The 20,761-nt window shown below is 38.8% G+C and overlaps 1 protein-coding gene across 2 annotated transcripts in view; it reads left to right on the forward strand.

Annotated features, from left to right (window-relative positions):
* Positions 1-20,761, forward strand: part of Ankrd55 (ankyrin repeat domain 55) — a 95,848-nt gene that overhangs the window by 65,551 nt on the left and 9,536 nt on the right. For both annotated transcript variants that reach the window (XM_015497293.2, XM_048800028.1), the window contains exons 7-9: positions 2,911-3,095; positions 10,051-10,218; positions 14,514-15,178. In XM_015497293.2, the coding sequence (XP_015352779.2) occupies positions 2,911-3,095; positions 10,051-10,218; positions 14,514-15,178 (1,018 nt within the window). The remainder of the gene's footprint in view (positions 1-2,910; positions 3,096-10,050; positions 10,219-14,513; positions 15,179-20,761) is intronic.

Here is a 20,761-nt window from a genome sequence, read left to right on the forward strand (position 1 = left end):
AGAGTGTACCATGGTAACCTTCCTAGGAGAAACTTTTAAAGTACCTCCTATTTAACTTTAAAGAAGCCTTCAGTTGGCAAGGTATGCATCCCTGCCACTAATGTTGCAAGCTGAAACATCAGTTTCACTTTAGTTCCACCAGTATGAACAGGCAGAATTAAAAAAAAAAAAAAAAGTGACCACTCCTTTTATCAGAGACAGAATGAGGTAAAGCACAAAGATACTACAGAGTCCATCCTGGCTCAGTTAATTCACAGCTGTCACCTTGGGCAAGTTACTTAATCCCTATGGGCCTTCCTTCTCTAACCTTTGCAATATGGGGATAATAATAGTATGTTCCTCATGGGATTGTTGTCAGGATTAAATGAGTTCATGGGCTGGTTTAGAAAGGTGCCAAGCACAGAGCATTCACTCAGTAAATGCAGCTATCACTGTTATTTCTGGGAGAATCCTAAGGAAAAGAAAAATACAAATGATAATGTTATAAGTGAGATCCAGGTGTAGAGGTAAAACAACTAAATGGAGGGGCTGGGGTTGTAGCTCAGTGGTAGAGTGCTTGCCTAACACGTGTGAGGCCCTGGGTTCAATCCTCAGCACTACATAAAGATAAATAAATAAAAGCTAAAGGTATTGTGTCCATCTGCAACTACAAAAAAATTTTTTTAAAGAACTTTCTGGAAAATTCAGAACAAAAGCCATTTTGGAGGAAAAGTATAAATGGGGGTTAGGGGTTTTCTTCACTTACCCAGAGAGGTGATCTACAGTTTTGCAGCTCCCAAGACACCTTCTGCTTGGGACTGGCTGGCTACGATCCCAGAAAGAACAAATTCAGGGGTCATTAGCCCCTATTTCAGCTGCACACTTTCAAGTGACTCTTCCCAAGGTGAGAAGGGGAGGAGGAAAGAGGTGAGGAGTGTTTCTGTTTTTCTCCATATGTTCTTAATGCTCCCTCTCCCACAAAGAGGGGAAACTCTTTGTGGGAGAGGGAGCATTACTCCCTTACTGGGTGTTTTGCCCTTTGAGTCACCTTGGCAGCCTGAATTCTTTGACTCTTCCAGGAAATTTTAAACAAAATGAATTTACTGAGCTGGCATTCCTTTTGATTTCCCTTCTTCAGTGGCTGGCTAGTGCTTTCCAAGAAAAAATGCCTCTTATTGCCTAAAATGTATTTCAGACCTTTGACCTATATTTAGTAATATCAAGTGAAATAATCTTGGAAAAGTTGATAAAGCAAGTGTGAAAACCCAGCTGTGTTCAGTGCATCAGACTTCTGGTGACAGGCATGCCGTGGAACATAAATAGTTGGTCAAGTTTACTTAAAAGTCCTTGTAGGAAAAGGAAAAATGGAGGGAAAAAGAAGACAAGAGGGAAGACAAGAGGAAGAGAAGTTTGTAGGCAGGGATCATTTTATGGGTACATGTCCAGTGCACTGATAGAGGGCCCAGTGCTCAGGAGAGAACCCTGTGCTCGGGGTACAGTGCTCTGGGCTCACCGTCTAGAAATCCTCAATTTATTTTGTAAAAATCCAGTAAGACAAAATCTGATAGGACCTGGGTCAGAGGCTCAGTGCCCTGCTTCCTTGGTTCCCACCCAACAGCTGCTGCTGCCCTCTGCTTGTGACCTTGGCCTGGTCATAAACTCTGGGAGGCCCAGGCTTGATCATGTGCACAGGCATAAGGCAGTCCCAGGCACCCTCAAGGGTCTGCATTTATGATAAGAATTCCTAGCACAAGGGATACCACAATAAATAGTATATAAAAGTCACTATAACAAGTCAAGAGACACCATGGTTGAAAGGAACTATTTTTTTTTCCCTGCATCATGGGGCCACGGTTGGTACTCACCACTTTTTTTTAACATTAAAAATTATAGCCAGGCACAGTGGCATATGTCTGTGGCTACTTGGGAGGCTGAGTCGGGAAGATTCCTTGAGATTAGGAATTCCAGACCAGCCTAGACCACAGAGTGAGACCCCATCTCAAAATTAATCAATTAATTAAATTGAATCGACTCTTCCAGTTCCTAGTAGTCAACCTCAACAGTAAAAGAGGAAAATAAAATGACAGACCTGTCAAACAAATTGTTATCTAAGTGGCCCAAACATCAAGCCAGGTCTGATGTCACTCATTTACACCCATATTGAGGTCTATCCTTAGTTCACTGATTATAGAAGATAATTTCACTCTTATGGGAGACAAAAATAATAATAATAATCCTTGCAGAAATTTGGGACAAGTGCAAAATTGTTGGAGATATTAAATAAAATTTGTAGGAAGCCACTGTCTTGAACTAGGTTCCCACACTGAGCCCCAACAAAACATTAAAAAATAAAAATGGCATCAGCTTTGCTTAAGTTCCATGGCACCAAAGCAAAATTATTATCTGACTTTCAGCAAAAGTAGGAGAAATAAAGCTGTATTTCCTAAACAGACCAACCATCACGAAAATGAAGTCCCTTCTTCTTTAATTCTTATGTCCTTTAATCTTTAGAAAAAGAAATCTGAAATCATCTAGTATTAAAGTTATATTTCTACTGTTCTGTCTCAATTTGCTTTTTGTTCTTTGTTTCTGTTTTTGTTTGTTTGTTTGTTTTGAACCCTTTTCTCACAATAAAACCAAACTCCTTTGCTTAGCCTATTGGGGCACATATTCTATATTATAGAATGAAGTATTTCCTGGTTTTAGAATAAAAAATAAAAGCAATTAAAATCTTTAAATTGTAGTAAATTTGTCCCTTGAGATATAATTTGTATAGAACATATTTTGCTTCCATGTTTTCTTTTCTCTCCATGGATTGTTTTGTGTTGTTGTTGTTGTTGTTGTTTTGTTTTTTCACTCTGTATTTTTATCTTAACAGCGAAACACAGCACTGGATTGTTCATACGGGCATTCTCTGACTCTGCTTTTCAGAGTGGAAACAGAATCCTGTGTTCCATCATTCTGAGCCATCATCAGGGTCCATCCATAATCAACTATGACGATGAGAGTGGGAAGACGTGTGTACACATCGCGGCAGCTGCAGGCTTCAGTGACATTATTAACGAACTGGCAAGAGTCCCCGAGTGTAACCTGCAGGCTCTAGATGTGGATGACAGGTATCCATGGCAGAAAGTGCTGGGAACTATCAGACATCTTCCCTGAATGCAAATCATAAAATAAAAATGTTCAAGGAGTTATCCTATATGATTACATCCTTCTTGCCTGTAATACACATGTGTCTATGACAATAAAATTTGCTCTATTTTAGTAAGAGAAGGAAAGATCATTGTGGAGAGAAATACTGTGACTAGGTATTGTCAGATTTTCCACTTTTTGCTAATGTTTTCAGTGTTCTCAGAAGGCTTTTGGTAGATCAGTTTCCTGTTCTGTGTCCTTTTCTCAGCTGTAGGTTTTATTTTCTTTATTCCTGGATTATGTCATAACATCAACAAGTTCTTGTTACCCAGAGATGAGCATAAGTGAGGCTTTGTATTCAGAATTACTGGGCTTCTAGAACTGGAGGGACCTTCTTAGGTTTTGTTCAATCATTGAAATGTATTGGTTGGAAAGGAAGCTGAGTCCAGGAAGGTGAAAAGTCTCATTCTCAGAGCAAGTTACCAACTCAATGAAGATTTGTACCCCTGTCTTCTAGATTTACAGCTTTTCATCTACACTGTCTTAACTTTCATTTTCCTTTGGCATTGAGTTGATGGAAATGTAAAATATATATATATACCACAAACAAGACTATTGGAAATAAGTAGAAGTTTTGCATACTATAGTTTTTTACTCTTTTCTACTGAAGTGCAAAATTACTCATCCACTTATCATGATGTTAGATGTCCCAAAAAAGCACTTCCCTTCACACCAGGAATTCTTACAACAGGGAAACAATTTGGGGGTTCCACATAGGTCTCAGAAGCTAAAAGTGGCTGACACGATGGTTTTGATCGAAATGAAGGCATAAATCCTTGAAAATAGACTTTTTTTTTCTCCTAAGAGTAGGCAATGATCCTGAGCAGGTAAAAAAGTAGAGGCATGTTAGTTGCATGAGGAGAAAAGGTAAATTATCCATAAAGAAAAGAAAGGAACAAATTTTGGAAAGGAGGGCTGAAGGGACGTTTTCCCAGTTTAAAACACTCTTAGAACCATCTCTGAACAGACTATTTTCCCTTTTGTAGTACTATGCAATTAGCAAAGAAAATCCAATTCCCTGGGCCTCAGGGAAGAAAGTAAACCAAGGGGAGGAAAAACAGTACAAAAAGTCCAAGGAACCTTAAGGTAAGCTCAAAGGAAGGACAGTCCCAAGGAAAGCCCAGTTTTTCTGCTCCAAAGCTCAATTCCTTGTGCACAAATCAAGTCATTTGATGCCTCCATTTTGTTTTGTGTTTTTTGCCACTGAATGTGTGAAGGTGCCTCACACTAAGACTAGAAGTTTCTGTGAGTAGTTGAAGTTTTCAAAATTTTCACAGGCTTCAGTGTTTTAACTATTTATAGTTATTATGAATTCCCTTCCCTTTTCTTTGCTTCCCTAATGAGAATTTTATCAAAAGAGAATTTTTTTCTTGAAAAGGGAGGAAAATAAAGCAGAAACTAAAAAAAAAAAAAAAAGATAGAGGAAAAATACAGAGAATTAGTCCTCCTTAATATTTAAGTACTTCCTAAATCTACAGTATTTAAGATATTGTGGTACTCACCTAAGATTCATGGCACAGAAGCATAATCCATAACCAGGGCATGTATTTTAAATGTCCCAAATTCATCATTTTCTGAGGTCACAAGTTCCTTTCATAAGGAGCTCACTTGTCTTTAAGAAGGACATTCTTCTACCAAGTTCTCCTTCCTGCATATGTCAGAGCATTCTCTGGGGAATGTTCACATGTTTTATAACCCATCCCTTGGCTATTGATACTCCAACCAATGCTACATCCTTACACTCATCATCTCTTGCCTTCCAGAGACCACTATATCAGTCCAATGCTTTTCTCTGATGAATTTCTTCTAGATCATAGGCCCTGACCTTCAGTTCCCACTACGATAAGTGGAACAGTGTGCTATGTTTGCAGGACTACCCTGAAGCTTAGGGATAAGAAAGGAACTATAGCTTAGATGATTTGAAATCAGGTGATACAGGTTTGCCACAAAGATCCTTGGTATATTTATCAGAAGTTTTCTGTATGTACCCCTCATTTATCATCAAAACAAGGTTAGTTTGCCACCCTATTCTTCTGGACTTCTTCCTTGGTAATGATCAGAGGAATTAAAACAATCCTGTCTTAGCAATTGTTGTAAGGAATATTTCACAAAACTTCCAAGTGAATTTTCACATGTTGGTAAGCCTGAGTAGATCAATGTCCAACTCTTCAACTACTGAATTTATTGACAATATATTCTTTAGATAGGAGGTGCCTCATCTTGTTTTAAAATAAATATTGTCTGGAGACCTCTCACACATAGAATGGGACAAATCATATCTTCCACATTCAAATACACAAAGTTATTGATCACTGAATATGTGGCCCTACTAAGTATTATAGAATTGCTACTATAGCATAACAAGAAGTGGGTGTTTAGTTGAGAGCATGATCTATTTTGGGGAACTATGGGACTATCTTGTATACATGGATGCTCTCCAAGCATTCTAATCCAGGCCCCTTCACAGATACCCAACTGTAAGTACTTTTCTGCCCAGCCAGCAGTCTAATATTATTAATAGACTAACAATATTATCAGTCTAATTTTACCATCCATGCCAGAGAGGTCACTTGGGTCTCTCAGAAGTGCCCTTCAGCCTAGGGCTGGGATCTTAGCCCAAGGCCTCCCATCTCCTCCTTTCCTTACCCAGGATTGGCCCATTTCCAGAGTGAATGACAGAAGGGATAACCATTGTCTTCATGGGAGACCCCATTCATAAAGATGTCGTTTTGCCCTTTGCTTCTCCCCATCCCACCCCATCCCCCCAGAAAAAATAAAAAAACAGAGCACACGGGTATAACACCAGTATGTCAGCCAAAATATGGTTTACTCAATCCTGAACAAACCAAGTATAGAACTGAATGTCCAGATCCTCCTCACCGTATTTTTCAGAATGGCCCGGTGACTAAGGTTATTCATCCTCTGCCATCTTCAGGATCTTCTCTGATCTCCTGGTGACAACTTCCAAGCAATTGCAGGTCCATAGTTTCCAAAGATAGTAACATATAGACACAGAGCATCATAAAACTACACTTAAGAAACATGTCTTCAGAGTAAATGTAATCTGCAGAGAAGCAACTCTCTTCCAACAGGTTGACTTTCTATATGCTTCAGAATTAAGACATAGCCTCTCAAACTTCTCTTTCAGATAAAAGTATTTGCTGAACATTAGAAACACTTAAAAACCCACTGGGATAGGTACAAAATCAAGTAGTCCAAATTCTCATTTCTACCTATAGAGACTTTTTAAAAATTAGTCTAATATTACCCAGAATTATTGTGTCATTAGTATAATACAAAAAGCATTATCATAAATGTTTCCCTTTATTGACTATTTTTAATGAGCTCCTAAATATGCCAGGCAATGTGCTAGGTGCTAGAAGCAACACGATGTGAAATGCTCTCATTTCCTTCCCTTATGGAGTTTATTGTATATATAAGAGGAAAGGATGAGCAGAATGTTGTGGCTCATGCTGAGATCCCAGTGACTCTGGAGATGAAGGCAGGAAAATCTCAGGAATTTGGTGAGGCCCCAAGCAACTTAGCGAAATCCTGTCTCAAAATAAAAAATCAATAGGGCTGATGATGGGATGTAGCTCAGTGATAGAGTGCCCTTGGTTCAATCCCAGTACCCTCCTCCCTCACCAACAGAAAGGGAAAGGATTGCATATTTACTATGTCAAGTATTAATGTTATGTTATGACCCAGATTTTAGAAAATTATACTAATTGTTATCATCTGTAAATTAACCTAACTTCTAGTTTTGAATCATCTCAGTAGAGTGGTGGTAAACCCAATTCACCTCCCTCTTTTTCAGACCCCACTTTTCCTTATTGTGCCATGGTTCTGGAATTTTGGGGGAGTACCAAGATGCATAGGACAGAGGTGGATGGTATACCTCATCTTTTGCCCTTGTTCATTCAGGTCTGATGACATTTAGCTGTTACCATGCTGTGCTTGACAGTACAGTGACCTTGGGCTGCCAAGGATCCTACTGCCGAGACACACCAGAGTCATGCTGGGCCATCCCTCCCAGGGCCTCCACCAAGAAAACAACACTCTGGCCCCAGTTGCCCTGGAATCCCAAAGTCCTTCATGCTCTTATCACCGTCTTGTCACACAGCTGAGGAGGGTTCTCTTTCCAGCCATCTCTCTTTATATGTTCAGCTAAATATTTTGTCTTCGCTCCAGATCTGCTCTTAGTTTTGAACTTGACTTTTGGAAACTGACATTACTTCTCTTTTCTACCCCATCACATCCCTCCCCTGAGTTTAAGTACAAAGTCAATCATCCCCTTAAACAAGGGAAAGAGATAGGATAGAAAACTATGAGTAACACATAGTTCAGTATCTCAAAATATGATACCACCTCATTAATAAGTGGTGTTCAGAAAAGTGGGCCACATCTTGGAAAAACAGTTTGACCCCATACCTCATTGCACATGCCAAAACATGCATCTAGAAGCACACACTTTTTATTTTTAGTCCAAATATATCTAGAAAAAAATACTGGTTTTCTTCTTATATCCATCCAGAAAAATTTACTCTTTTTTTAATGTATGAATCTATAAATTTTAACATGAATAGATTCATGTAACAAATTTCAAAACCAACAAATTTCAAAACAACGCCATCAACTCCAACATAAACTCATGTTGATCACTATAAAAGTTTTCCTTTTGTAGTTAGTTCCTCTCCCATCCTAAGCCTTGGCAACCACTGATGAGTTCTCTGTCCCTATAGTTTTGTCTTTCCCAGAATGTCACATGTATGGAAATACAGGTTATATATCCCTTAGCCAAAATGCTGGGGATCAGAAGTGTTTCAGATTTCTGATTACTTTTTAAAAATTTTTAAACTTTACCTATATATAGTAAGATATCTTGGGATGGGATCCAAATCTAAACTCACAAAGTTGTTTATATTTCTGTATTTATTTGGCACCAAGAATTGAACCCATGGGGACTTAACCACTAAGTAACATCCCCAGCCCTTTTTTTTTTTTTTTTAAGACAAGGTCTCACTAAGTTGCTTAGGGAGTTGCTTAGGGCCTCTCTAAGTTGCTGAGGCTAGCTTTGAACTTGTGATCCTCCTGTCTCAGCCTCCCAAACCCCTGAGATTATAGGCATGCACCACTCTGTGAATGCCTGTAATTTGTTTATTTTTATACACCCAGGCTGAAAGTAATTTAGTGCACCTGCATTATGACCATAACCTTTCAGATGGAATCAGGTGTGGAACTGTCCTTTTGGGGCATGATAACAGTGCTCAGAAAATTTCAGAGTTTGAAGCATTTCAGATTTAAGATTTTTTAATTAGGGAAGCTCAACATATGATACACCATTTAACTTTTTGAGATCAATTTAGGTCACCCAGCAGAACGCATTAAAATTCATCTGTATTGTTGCACATATCAGTAGTGTGTTCTTTATAACTGAGCCATATTTTTTTTTTACCCATGGATCTCCTGAAGGACATTGGGTTGTTTCCAGCTTTTGACAATTAGGATAAAGCTGCTATAAACATTAAGAATGGGTTTTTGATTAATGTAAATTTTCATTTCTCTAAATCAGCATGTAGAAGTGGGATTTCTGATTCAAAGGATCAGTATATGCTTAACTTTAGAAGGGACTGCCAGACTGTTTTCCAGAGTGGCTGTTAACCATTTTACATTTCCACCAGAAATGAAACAAATTTCCAGTTGCTCCACATCTTCACAAGCACCTGCAATTGTCAGGCTTTGTTTTGTTATCATTTGGTTTTCCTTATTTTAGCCATTTTAATAGGTGTGTAACAGAATCTCATTGTGGTTTTAATTTGCATCTTTCTAATGATAAATGATATTAAACACCTCTTCATGTGCTTATTTACTATCCAGACATCTTCTTTGATTTGTCTTTTCCAAACAGGTTTGTTTTCTTATTGTTCAGTTCTGAAAGATTTAATATTTTTTGTAATTTTTGTAATTTTTGCCCTAATTACAAAGCCCTTTGTTGTATGTATGATTTGCAAATACTTTTTCCTAGTTTCTGGCTTTTCTTTTTATTTTCTTAAGAAAATGTTGGTTTTGCTATCTAATAACTGTTTAAATACTGGTGAATATCTACCTTCTAGCTAATAAAGGGCTTTCTAAGCATAATATCATGCAAGACACAAAAAAAATTAAAAAGTAACTAAATGTGATTGTTTTAAGGAATATTTTTTGGAAAAATCACCGAAAATCAAAGCTTAAGTAACAAATTTAAGAAAATATATGCATAAGAATAATCTGTAAAAGATCAGTGTCTTTAATATATAAAGAGCCCATACAAATTAGTAAGAAAAACATGAATTCACCAATAGAAAACTGGACGAAGGGCATTAAGAGTCACCTGAATGAAAAAATTCAAATAGCACATAAGCATATTTCAAAAGTTCAAACTTACTATTAAATGAGTGCAAAAGAAAACAACAGGAAAGCATCATTTTGCCCCCCAATCTGGCAAAAAAAAAAAAAAAGTTAAACATGGTGATAAGAAGAGGAAAAAGGGTCCTACTGTGAGAGGGGATACTGCAGCCAGTCTTCCTGGAAGACAGTTGGGCACCATGTAAGAGCCTGAAGACGGTGCCTAACCTTTGACCCGCTACTTCCTCCTCCAGGAAATTCTCAGAAAGGCCAGCAGAGAGGGAAAGCCAATGTTTGGAGCCTGAGGAGAGGCCCCTGCGGGTACACCCATCGTCCTCAGGACCCAGTTCACGCATACTATTTCCATACTATAAATAGCAACAGTATTTTGCTCCTTCAATATGAGTTGGGGTAGGAGCTGCTGCAGCCCCAGCAGCCTGTTCCATTCTTGAACTTAGACACTTGTGCTTTTCTCCCGTGTGGTTCCTCCAGGACGCCCCTGCACTGGGCTGCAGCTGCAGGCAAGGCAGAATGTGTCCAGTCGCTGCTGGAGTTGGGCATGGACAGCAACCTGCGGGACATCAACGAGAGCACACCGCTGGCCTACGCCCTGCACTGTGGTCACACGGCCTGTGTCAAGCTCCTCTCCCAGGAGAGCAGGTGCGCATCCGTAGGCACTCATCTGCTTCCTCCTCTCAAAGGTTTATGAAGTTGATGAGTTTTCTAATGGAAAACTTAATATTATTATAATAATATAATAGTTAATAATAATTTCACCATCAAATTTACTGTTATCTAATAATAGAGTGAAACGGTCTCCATTATGTGGAACAAAACAGGAATAATAAGTCTGAACCCATCAGCCTAATGCTAATGGACCTTGACTCTTCTTTCTTTTTCCTCTTCCCTTTATGCTTTCTCCTTTTAATCCTCCTTTTACCTAAACTAGCAGTTCTCAAACTTTCTGTTCTCAAGAACTTTATATATCCTCAAAAATTGTTGAGGACCCCAAAGAGGTTTGATTTATGTGAGCTACACCTATCAGTATTTATGGCATTAAAAATTAAAACAGGCCAGGAGTGGTGGGTGGTCTGCGCCTGGAATCCCAGCAGCTGGGGAGGTTGAGGCAAGAGGATCCAAAGTTCAAAACCAGCTTCAGCAACTTAGCCAGGCCCTAAGCAATTTAGCACCATTCTGTCTCGAAATAAAAGATAAACAAAAGTCTGGGACTGTGGCTCACTGGTTAAGTGCCCTTGGGTTTAATTCAAAAAATTAAAACCAATTTTTAACAAAATATTTATTTAGTAATTCATTTAGAGTAATAAACAACCCATGGCATTTACATGTTAACACAAATGCAAATTTTAGTTAAAAATAAAAATATTTATTTTTTCTAATTTCCAAATATTCTATTTTTTTTAAATAAGAGGAGCAACATTTTTTCACATTTTTAGCCAATTTCTTTGATATCTTAATAAAAACCTAGTAGAATACAGCCGGGTTACCACATCTACTTCTGCATTCAATCTGATATGATATGATGTTTTGGTTGAAGTATTTTTTTTTCTTTTTTTGGTACTGGGAACTGAACCCAGGGGCATTTACCCACTGAGCCACATCCCCACCCCTGTTTTGTATTTTATTTAGAGGCAGGATATCACTGAGTTGCTTAGGGCCTCACTAAGTTGCTGAGGCTGGCTTTGAACACACAATCCTCCTGCCTCAGCCTCTGGTTGAAATATTTAAAGACAATCTGGCCTCACATAGATAAGTCAATGGAAGGGGAGGAGTATTTCAATAGCCTTTTAGATCATTGTGAATATTTTTCTTTGATATTATAGCAAAACTTGACAAGTAGTTGTATCCTAATGGTTAGCTACAATAGGGACTCTATCAGCATATTAATGAATTTTTTATACTTTATTACATTAGAATCCATTACTATATCTGACGCTTACACTTTAATGGTTCTTATATCCCAGCATGATTTATAGCCTCTTAAATTGTTTATTTGGAAAATATTGGTTCACTTAGTTATGAAGAACTTTTAAATGACATATTTAATTAGACATATCAAAAAGTCATATTTGTTAGTACCACCAATGATCTCTTCATAAAAGCCTTTATATATTGAAATGCCATCAAGCTTACAGAATGAATACAAGTTTCCAGAAATCCTAATTTTTACTTAAAAGCTAGACTTTTGTCATTGGCAACAATAATAGCCAGTTCTTTACCTTGAATGACAAGTTCCCTTTGTGCATTTTTAATGTATCCTTATTGTATACTTAAGGTATATAATATGATGTTTAATATGCATATTTAAAGTACAGTTAACTACTGGTCAAGTCACTTAACATATCCTTCATTTTACAGTTACCTTTTGTGTGTGTGTGTGTGTGTGTGTGTTAAGAACACCTAAATTCTATTCTCTTAGCACATTTCTACTATATAATACAACAATATTGCTATAGTTTGAATCTTGAATGTACCCTGAAGGTCCTATGTTTTGAAGACTTGGTCCCCAGACCATGGTGCTGTTGGGAGGTGGTGGAACTTTAAGGAGGTAGGTCTTAGTGGAAGGAAGTTAGGTCACTAGGAACATGATCTTGAAGGAGATATTGGGACCCCAGCCTCTTCCTCTCTCTTTGCATCCTAGCCACCATGAAGTGATCAGTTTCCTCTATCATGTACTGTTCCCATCACAGACTCAAAGCAACAAAGTAAAGTGACTGTGTACTGAAACATCTAAAATAATGGCCAAAATAAACCTTTCCTCCTTTTAACATGTTTATGTCAGGTATTTCATCACAGTCACAGAAAGCTACATAAATATTATTAGCTATAGTCCTCATGGTAAACTTTAGATCTCTAGATTTATTAATTATACATACTCTAAACTTTGTACCCATTGGCCTGTATCTCCGCATCCCTACCCTGGACTCCACCCTCACCTCTGATTTCCACATTTCTATTCTCTGTTTCTATGTATTTCACTTTATTTTTGTTGGAGAAAATATCAGAAAATACCCAACACCACATCACTGTTGTTTGACTGCTGGTCATAAAAATAGTGTTCCATGAAAAAAAGTGACCAGTTCTGTTGGCAACCCAAACAATGCCCCATGTGCTTTACCTCAATATAACCATCAAGCCTCAGTATACAGCAGAAGAGCTCTTGAGTTTTCTCATTTGGTCAAATAATGTATACTCAAGGGTAAATATTTAATCAGCTAAATAACTTTTTCTTACCTCAATAGGACAATACTAAATTAAGTGGATTTCTACTTTTAACTGCATTGATGTCACTGTTGTCCTAATTTGTGCTAAGGTGCCCATAGCTTTCCCACAACCTCCATTGCACTATAGGTATACAGGCAGTTAAAAAGGTAAATGACATGACATGTTGGTATTATTACTAATGTAATGTAACCTGCATGGAAACTCCCAAAGATTCTTGGGGACTCCTCCCCTGGGTTTCAGTGGACCATACTTTGAGACTTGCTGGCCTAAAGCACAGCCTGTAACAAGAGAAGGAGGTGGTTGTAGGAGATACTAAAATAGCATTAATTAGTAAAGGAACCTATTCTGTGTGGGAGCATATAGAGAATGTCAGAAATCCCAGGACTTCTTCTGTTTGTATCAGGAATTCAGAACCTATGCTCAATATTTCAAAATGCATATTGGAAGGTGAAAGAATGGAAATAAAAATACACCATGGGAACAATGATTGAATCACGTACTATGTGACCTGTAAGAAAAGCATTGATATATGCACCCAAAATAAGTGATGATGTTTTTCAAATTACAGATTACAATATGTCACTCCAAAGAGTCATGCTGCAATCTGACTCTTAGGGGCCATATGTGTGTGGGCCAGGTTTCATCATTCATTCATACTGCAGAAAGCAATAACTCTTGCGGCCTCAAAAGAGAATAACAATTTTCCAAGGAACAAAAACAGAATAGTGCCTCAGCCAACCTCTTGCCATAAGTAGAGCCATCAACAATTGCTGACCTTTTTCCTTTAGAATTTGCCTGCCCACGGGTATTGTTCACTTTTCTTCTACTATCACACCCAACCCCTGACATACACATTTCCTCTTTAGCTAGAGCTCAGACTAAGATTGCTCTTCTGTCTCCTTTAGTACACTTTTTAAAGTGTTTAAGTATTTCCAACAGCAAATTTAGCAAAAAGTGAAAGAAACAAAAAGAAAGAAAGAAAGGGAAAAGAAAACACAAATAGCATAAAATGGGCAAAGTTTCTGGGGTGCATAAGGTTGGTGCTCTGTCCAGATTCCCTGGGATCCTCTTCACAGAAAGATGAAAAGCACATTCTCCCCACCTCTGCAACTTTCACCTTCTGCAAAGTGAGGCCTGAATTAAGCCCCTGGCCTTTATCTCTTCACTTACAGCTTGTCTGTCCTTTTTTTTTTTTTTTTTTTTTTTTTTTTACGCTGGGGATTAAACCCAGGGGTGCTTTGCCACTGAGCCACATCCCCAGCCTTCTTTGTTTTTCATTCTGAGACAGGGTCTTACCTAGTGCTTAGAGCCTTGCTAAATTGCTGAGGCTGGCCTTGAACTTGCAATCCTCCTACAGGCATGTGCCACCACACTGGGCAAAGCTGTTCTGCTATTGAACAGTTAAGACTTGAAGCTCTTTTCAGCTAAATTTATCTCCTAGTGAAAACAGATTACCTAGGATAAATTTCATAAGGGTATTCCATGAAGGAGCAAGCAGGGGACTGAAGTGACAAGGAACCCCTTCTGCAAGGAGGTTTAAAGGCTGAGGGTTCTTGCATAGCACCTTTTACTTGAGAGGTCTTTGGGGGTATCCATGGATGATTACAAACAATCTGACCAAGCAGATGGAATAGTGGAGGTCAGTATTTTGATCAACAATATTTCCACTTCCTGTCCTCACATACCATCCTTATCCTTTGATATTTCCGTAGAGCAGAGCCTGCTCGACCCCTTCCCTCCCAGAGCAGTCACCCCCAGAAGAAGGAGGGACGATTCAGCATGCTCAACCAAATCTTCTGCAAAAACAAGAAAGAAGATCTGAAAGCCCATCAGAAGGATCACAGCAGGGACCGACACAGGGGGGAGGACACCTCGGAAGTCGATGACATCATCACCACCTTTGACAGCATCGTGGATACTAACTGCCAAGAACAGCCTGGTGACCAGGTAGCGATGGTTGACTTTAAGAAGAGGACCTCAGAGAATTCAAAGTATCTCTTGCCAGAAAAGAAACCTCTGGTCCGTAAAGGGCTTCCACCAATCAGAACACAGAGTCTGCCACCTATCACACTGGGCAATAACTTCCTGACCGCCTCCCATGGAACCACTTCCCACGTTGGCCTGAGCTCTGGCACTCAGCACACTACCCAACGATCACAGAAAAGCCGAAGCGAACAGGATTTACTAAATAACAAGACTGGCTGCCAGCTGTTGTTAGATAACCCCTGGAGAGGTGACTCTAATCAGGTGTTCTCCTACAAAGCGTGGACTGTGTCTTCCTCGGATAAGCTGCTAGACAGGCTGCTCGCTGGCCGGCCTGGTCACCAGGAGCAATCTGGGCCTACACACCTTCCTCATCTACACAACCCTTCACCAGGTAATGTCCTTGATTTCATCCTCTTCATTCCTGACAGTCTCTACACAGGAAGTATCTGTGCAGTTCTAGGTTAGGAATTAGAAACTCGTTAGCCGAGAAGGCAGGTCAAGAGTAAAACGCTGGAGATTTATAGGTTATGAAAATATTCTGCTTTTCCACCCTGACAGCAATCAAGTAAAAAATGTGTTTTGTGCATTTTTATCTTCCCAACAAATACGTGTGAGGTCTGCCAGATTGGAGCAGAAGTAGTACCCTTTCCATTAAAAAGGATTCTTAGCTGGGCACAGTGGCGCACACATCTAATCCCAGCAGCTTTGGAAACTGAGGCAGGAGGATGGAGAGTTCAAAGTCAGCCTCAGAAAAAGCAAGGAGCTAAGCAACTCAGTGAGACTCTGTCTCTAAATAAAATACAGACTAGGGCTAGGCTCAGGGGTTGAATGCCTGTGAGTTCAATCCCCAGTACTCCCCTACCCCCACCCGCCAAAGGAAAAAAAAGGATTCTTAACCCCAATATGTGGCAGAATCACCCATGAGAGGATGATTCACATGATTTTCTGTTTTAAAATTAGGTACTGAATCCCCACCCCAGACCTACTAAACCAAAATCTTGGCGAGGGGGGAGGGGAAAGGCAATGCCTTGTTAGTATGCATGAAGAAATGTAATACATTTGCACATTTATGGTTAAGTCTCAGAGTACCAAAGGATTACACAAAAGTTCTCCTCTCTGCCTCTTCCCTCAGCTACCCAGTGCCCCTCATCCAAAGCTACCAATATCATTAATGTTTTATCTTTCCAGAAATATTTTGCACACATACATATCTGCATTTACATACAAAATGTGTTCATACCCTTTTAAAAATATGACATATCACACTTAAAATTTTTTATTTTTATACACAAATAAATGAGTATGTTTCCCTCCCTCCTCATAAATAAATACATCACACTAAGTAATTTATTTTTTATTCCATAGGTGATTCTGATGCACCCTAGAGTCTAGGAACTTTGGGTCAAAATCTGTTCAGTTACATAATGCCTTGTTGAGTTTTAAATGAATTAATGGTCAATATTTAAAACTTAGGACATTTTACATAAAAACTTAAAAGTTCTAGTTTCTCTTAAGAAATATAAAAAATCTGACAGCACTGAATACAAATTCCCATGTGGTAATAATTGGTTGGATCTGAGTAATCACTGTACCCTCGGATTCCACTGACCCCAGTTCAATTCGGTCTGCACCACTTACTCCTTATCATTATGTTACTGTTGTTATAGTAGGGTTAAGAAAGAAAATGATATGTTTCTTGGACCCATATTTCTGTCAAATGTAGAAAAACAAAACACAAAGAGAGCAATGTATTTTAAAAAGTAGTGGAGGTCCACATTTCTTTTAGGATGAGGAACATTCTTCCCTGTTTAATATACAGCATGTTTAACTCTCTTCTCTCATTGACATGTGGCTAGTGCATGCAGACTTTTAAGTAGAATATGCTTCCCCTCATATACATTGCTACATATTTAAAAGCAGGATAAATATGGATTAGCACATAAAGGTTATTTCCTATATCTGGGAAAAACTCCACTCAAGGTTTTGCTTCCTCTGCAAAACACTAAAGGATTTGGCTGGTGACATGGGTAATATTTTTGCATTTTTTTTTTCTGCAGAAGGATGAGGAAGGGAACACATGGTTTTGCCATCTTTTAACACTTTAGTGGCCTCTAGGGCATAACCCAGCTTGCTTTCTTGAGTTAGTCATATCCTGAGCAAGCTAATAACTTCTCTTTTTAAAAATCTTTTGAGATTTTTAAGGTCTTGTTCTCCTTCTGTTCCAAGGACAGCCTTAAACTGTCTTTTCTATCAATTTAGGATTGGGTTTAGCTACCTATAGCAGCAACCCAGTCATAGTGGGTTAAATACATAGAAGTTTATTGCATTTGTTACCAAATCAGGCACATTTTTCCCAATGCACAGTATGCCAATCACTGAAACAAGTGCAAAAGAGAATTTATCCACAAGGCAGCCAAGCATAGAGGAAGTAAGAAACTGAAATCTCAAATCCGCCACCCTGAGAATAGGGTTTGGGGATATTTATGGGGTAAAGAAGCAGGCTGATTTGAGATGGGGAAAAGTGATTGGAGGTAAAGTCACACAATCTGCCTGTGCACAATCAAACTTCATGGCTCTTCATGGAACACATGTATAGAAAATTGTGGCATTAGCATGATCTAAAGGTGGAGTTTTTGGCCTTGTGACATCAAAAGGTCACCCATCAAATACCTGCATAGGCCTAAATGAAGTCAGTGATTTCAACAAAAGCAGCCTTCAAGTCCCTAAAAAGCAACCTGGGCAACCATTATCATAAACCACACAAGAGAGGTGTCAGCATAGCTAATGGGAGACTACTAATATATTGCTCAATTACATGAACTCTATGGACTTCAAAATTAGTGATTAAAAAACATCAGCTAAGAGCAAGGGAAAGCCCAAGGGCTTAGAGAGAGGTAAGAATGCAGTTTTTGTTGTTTTTGATCTTGAACTCTTGAACTGTTGCCTCAGCCTCTGGCATACACAACAACTATGGTAAACTGTGCTTAGTGTGAGACTAGGGAAGCTGTGTTTGTGGACTTGTAATTACCAAAGTTAAGATTCTGTCCTCCTATGGAGTCTTGGAGACTGAGGTCTTATTCTTTTGGTGGTTACATTCTTGCGACTGGCCCTAGGGTCCTTGAAGGATGCTTCTAAACTACAAAAGATACTTACTTACAATTGCAAGATGGCCAGGCAAAAGGTTGAGGTCTATGGAACAAAGGCTGGGGTTACTTTACTGTGAAATAAGTATGAAGTAAGCGTTTTGCAGGTTTTTGGTGACTCCATGTTCCACAGCCTAACATATGGCTTCTACCCTCCAGATCACTTCACAGCCAATAGCTGATGATGCAGGAAGAAGTAAGGGTAGGGGAACACATGTCGCCCAACTAAACCAGCTCCCATTATGAAGTGTCATAAGGCTCACACTGCTATTTGCATTTCATTGGCCAACCTTCCCTCACATTGCAAAGAAGACTGAGAATTGTAGTATTTTAGCTGGGCACCTCACTGTCTCCCCCAAAATGGATTTCTGTGTGGTATTTTTTGGTTTTGTTTTGCAGAGCTGGGGTTGAAGTCAGATTCTCACACATGCTAGGCAAGACCTCTACTGCTGAGCTATATCCCCGGTCCTTATTTTTGCAAGGTCTTTCTAAGTTTCCCAGATTGATCACAAACTTGCAATTTTCCTGCCTCAACCTACTGAATTACAGGAGTAATTTCAGCTGGAATTACAGGTGTGCACCACCATGTCTGGCTGAATTTGTTTTTAAGGGAGAAGGAGTAGAGATTGGATAGAAAACTAATAGAGAGATTATGCCTCATGTGTCATCCAAAAGTTTCTGTGCTATTTGAAATAAATGGACATTTGATAAATTTGGTTGAGGATTTGCTTGGTCTCCAACAAAGTAACTAGAAAAGTCCCAGAGCAGCAGACTGGCACAAAGGAGAAGTGAAAGTTTCCAAGGCTTTCTTAAGAAATTATTTGTGCTTATTTATCCTATAGAATTAATGTCAGCATATTATAGAGATACATTCATACCCATGGTTAGTGCAGCACAATTTACAATAACAGAATTATGGAACCAGCCTAGGTGCCCATCAACAGACAAAAGAATAAAGAAAGTGTGGTATGTATACACAATGGAGTTTTATTCAGCCATAAAGAAGAATGAAGTTATGTCATTTGCAGGAAAATTGATGAAACTTAAGAACATTATATTAGGCAAAAAAAAGCCAAACTCAGGAATCAAGGGTCATTTATTTTCTCTCATATGTGGAAGAGGGGGAAAAGAGGGGGGGGAAAGTGGCAGGTGCAGGTCTCAGGAAAATCAAAGGGAGATCAGTAGAGTAGAGGAAAGGGGCCAGGAAGGAGGGGAAAGAAAAGGGAAGTACTGGGGAATGATAATGGCCAAATTATGTTGTTATGTCATGTGCATATACAAATATGTAATAACAAACTACACTGTTATGTGTAATTACAATTCACCAATAAAAATAGAGAGATAAAAAAAAGGGGGGGCTGGGGATGTGGCTCAAGCGGTAGCGCGCTCGCCTGGCATGCATGCGGCCCGGGTTCAATCCTCAGCACCACATACAAAGATGTTGTGCCCGCCGATAACTAAAAAATAAATATTAAAATTCTCTCTTTCTCTTTCTCCCTCTCTCACTCTCTCTTTAAAAAAAAAAAAGAAATTAGCTGTGTTTATATCAAAGTGTTTATTTTTGCAGCCAGGATTTAAAAATCTATTTAATTATTTATTTATTTATGCTAATTATGACTAGGAACCATTCAAGAAAACTGAGTCATGTTAAGAGAAATCTCCCAAGAGTCTTCAGCCTATACATGAGCTTTAAAGGATATGGATTTGCTAACATGATTGTAAAACTGGCTTTTTATTTTTGTGGAGGGAGGGACTGGGGACCAAATCCTGGGCCTCATGATGCTAGAAAAGTAATCTACCACTGAGCTTTAAATTGACTTTAAATTGATTTTTGTCTTAGGCACTAATCATACATAACAGTTTTTAAATGCAAGGGGTCTTAGTTATCTAATCACTCATTAAATGATTATTAAGTGTTTACCTGATGCAGTAACACATGCTCTCACATACTTGGGAGACTGATGCAGGAGGATCCCATGAGCCCAGCAATTTGTTTGTTTTTTGTTTTTTGTTTTTTATTTCTTGTAATTTTTTTAATTGGTTGTTCAAAACATTACAAAGCTCATGACATATCATCTTCCATACATTTGATTCAAGTGGGTTATGAACTCCCATTTTTTACCCCAAATACAAGTTGCAGAATCACATCGGTTACACATCCACATTTTTACATAATACCATATTAATGACTGTTGTATTCTGCTACCTTTCCTATCCCCTACTATCCCCCCTCCCCTTCCCTCTCATCTTCCCTCTCTACCCCATCTGCTGTTGTTTAATTCTCTCCCTTGTTTTTTTTTCCCCTTTCCCCTCACAAACTCTTATATGTAATTTTGTGTAATAATGAGGGTCTCCTTCCATTTCCATAGTTTCCCTTCTCTCTCCCTTTCTCTCCCCCCACTCGTCTCTGTTTAATGTTAATCTTTTCCTCATGCTCTTCTTCCCTGTTCTGATCTTAGTTGCTCTCTTTATATCAAAGAAGACATTTTGCATTTGTTTTTTAAGGATTGGCTAGCTTCACTTAGCATAATCTGCTCTAATGCCATCCATTTCCCTGCAAAATCCATGATTTTGTCATTTTTTAGTGCTGCGTAATACTCCATTGTGTATAAATGCCACAGTTTTTTAATCCATTCATCTATTGAAGGGCATTTGGGTTGATTCCAAAGTCTAGCTATTGTGAATTGTGCTGCCATGATCATTGATGTGGCAGTATCCCTATAGTATGCTCTTTTAAGGTCCTCAGGGAATAGACCGAGAAGGGCGATAGCTGGGTCAAATGGTGGTTCCATTCCCAGCTTTCCTTGTGAGATAGGTACTATTCTCTTCCC

Source organism: Marmota marmota, unplaced genomic scaffold (assembly GCF_001458135.2).
Source record: "Marmota marmota marmota unplaced genomic scaffold, marMar, whole genome shotgun sequence".
Taxonomy (NCBI): domain Eukaryota; kingdom Metazoa; phylum Chordata; class Mammalia; order Rodentia; family Sciuridae; genus Marmota; species Marmota marmota.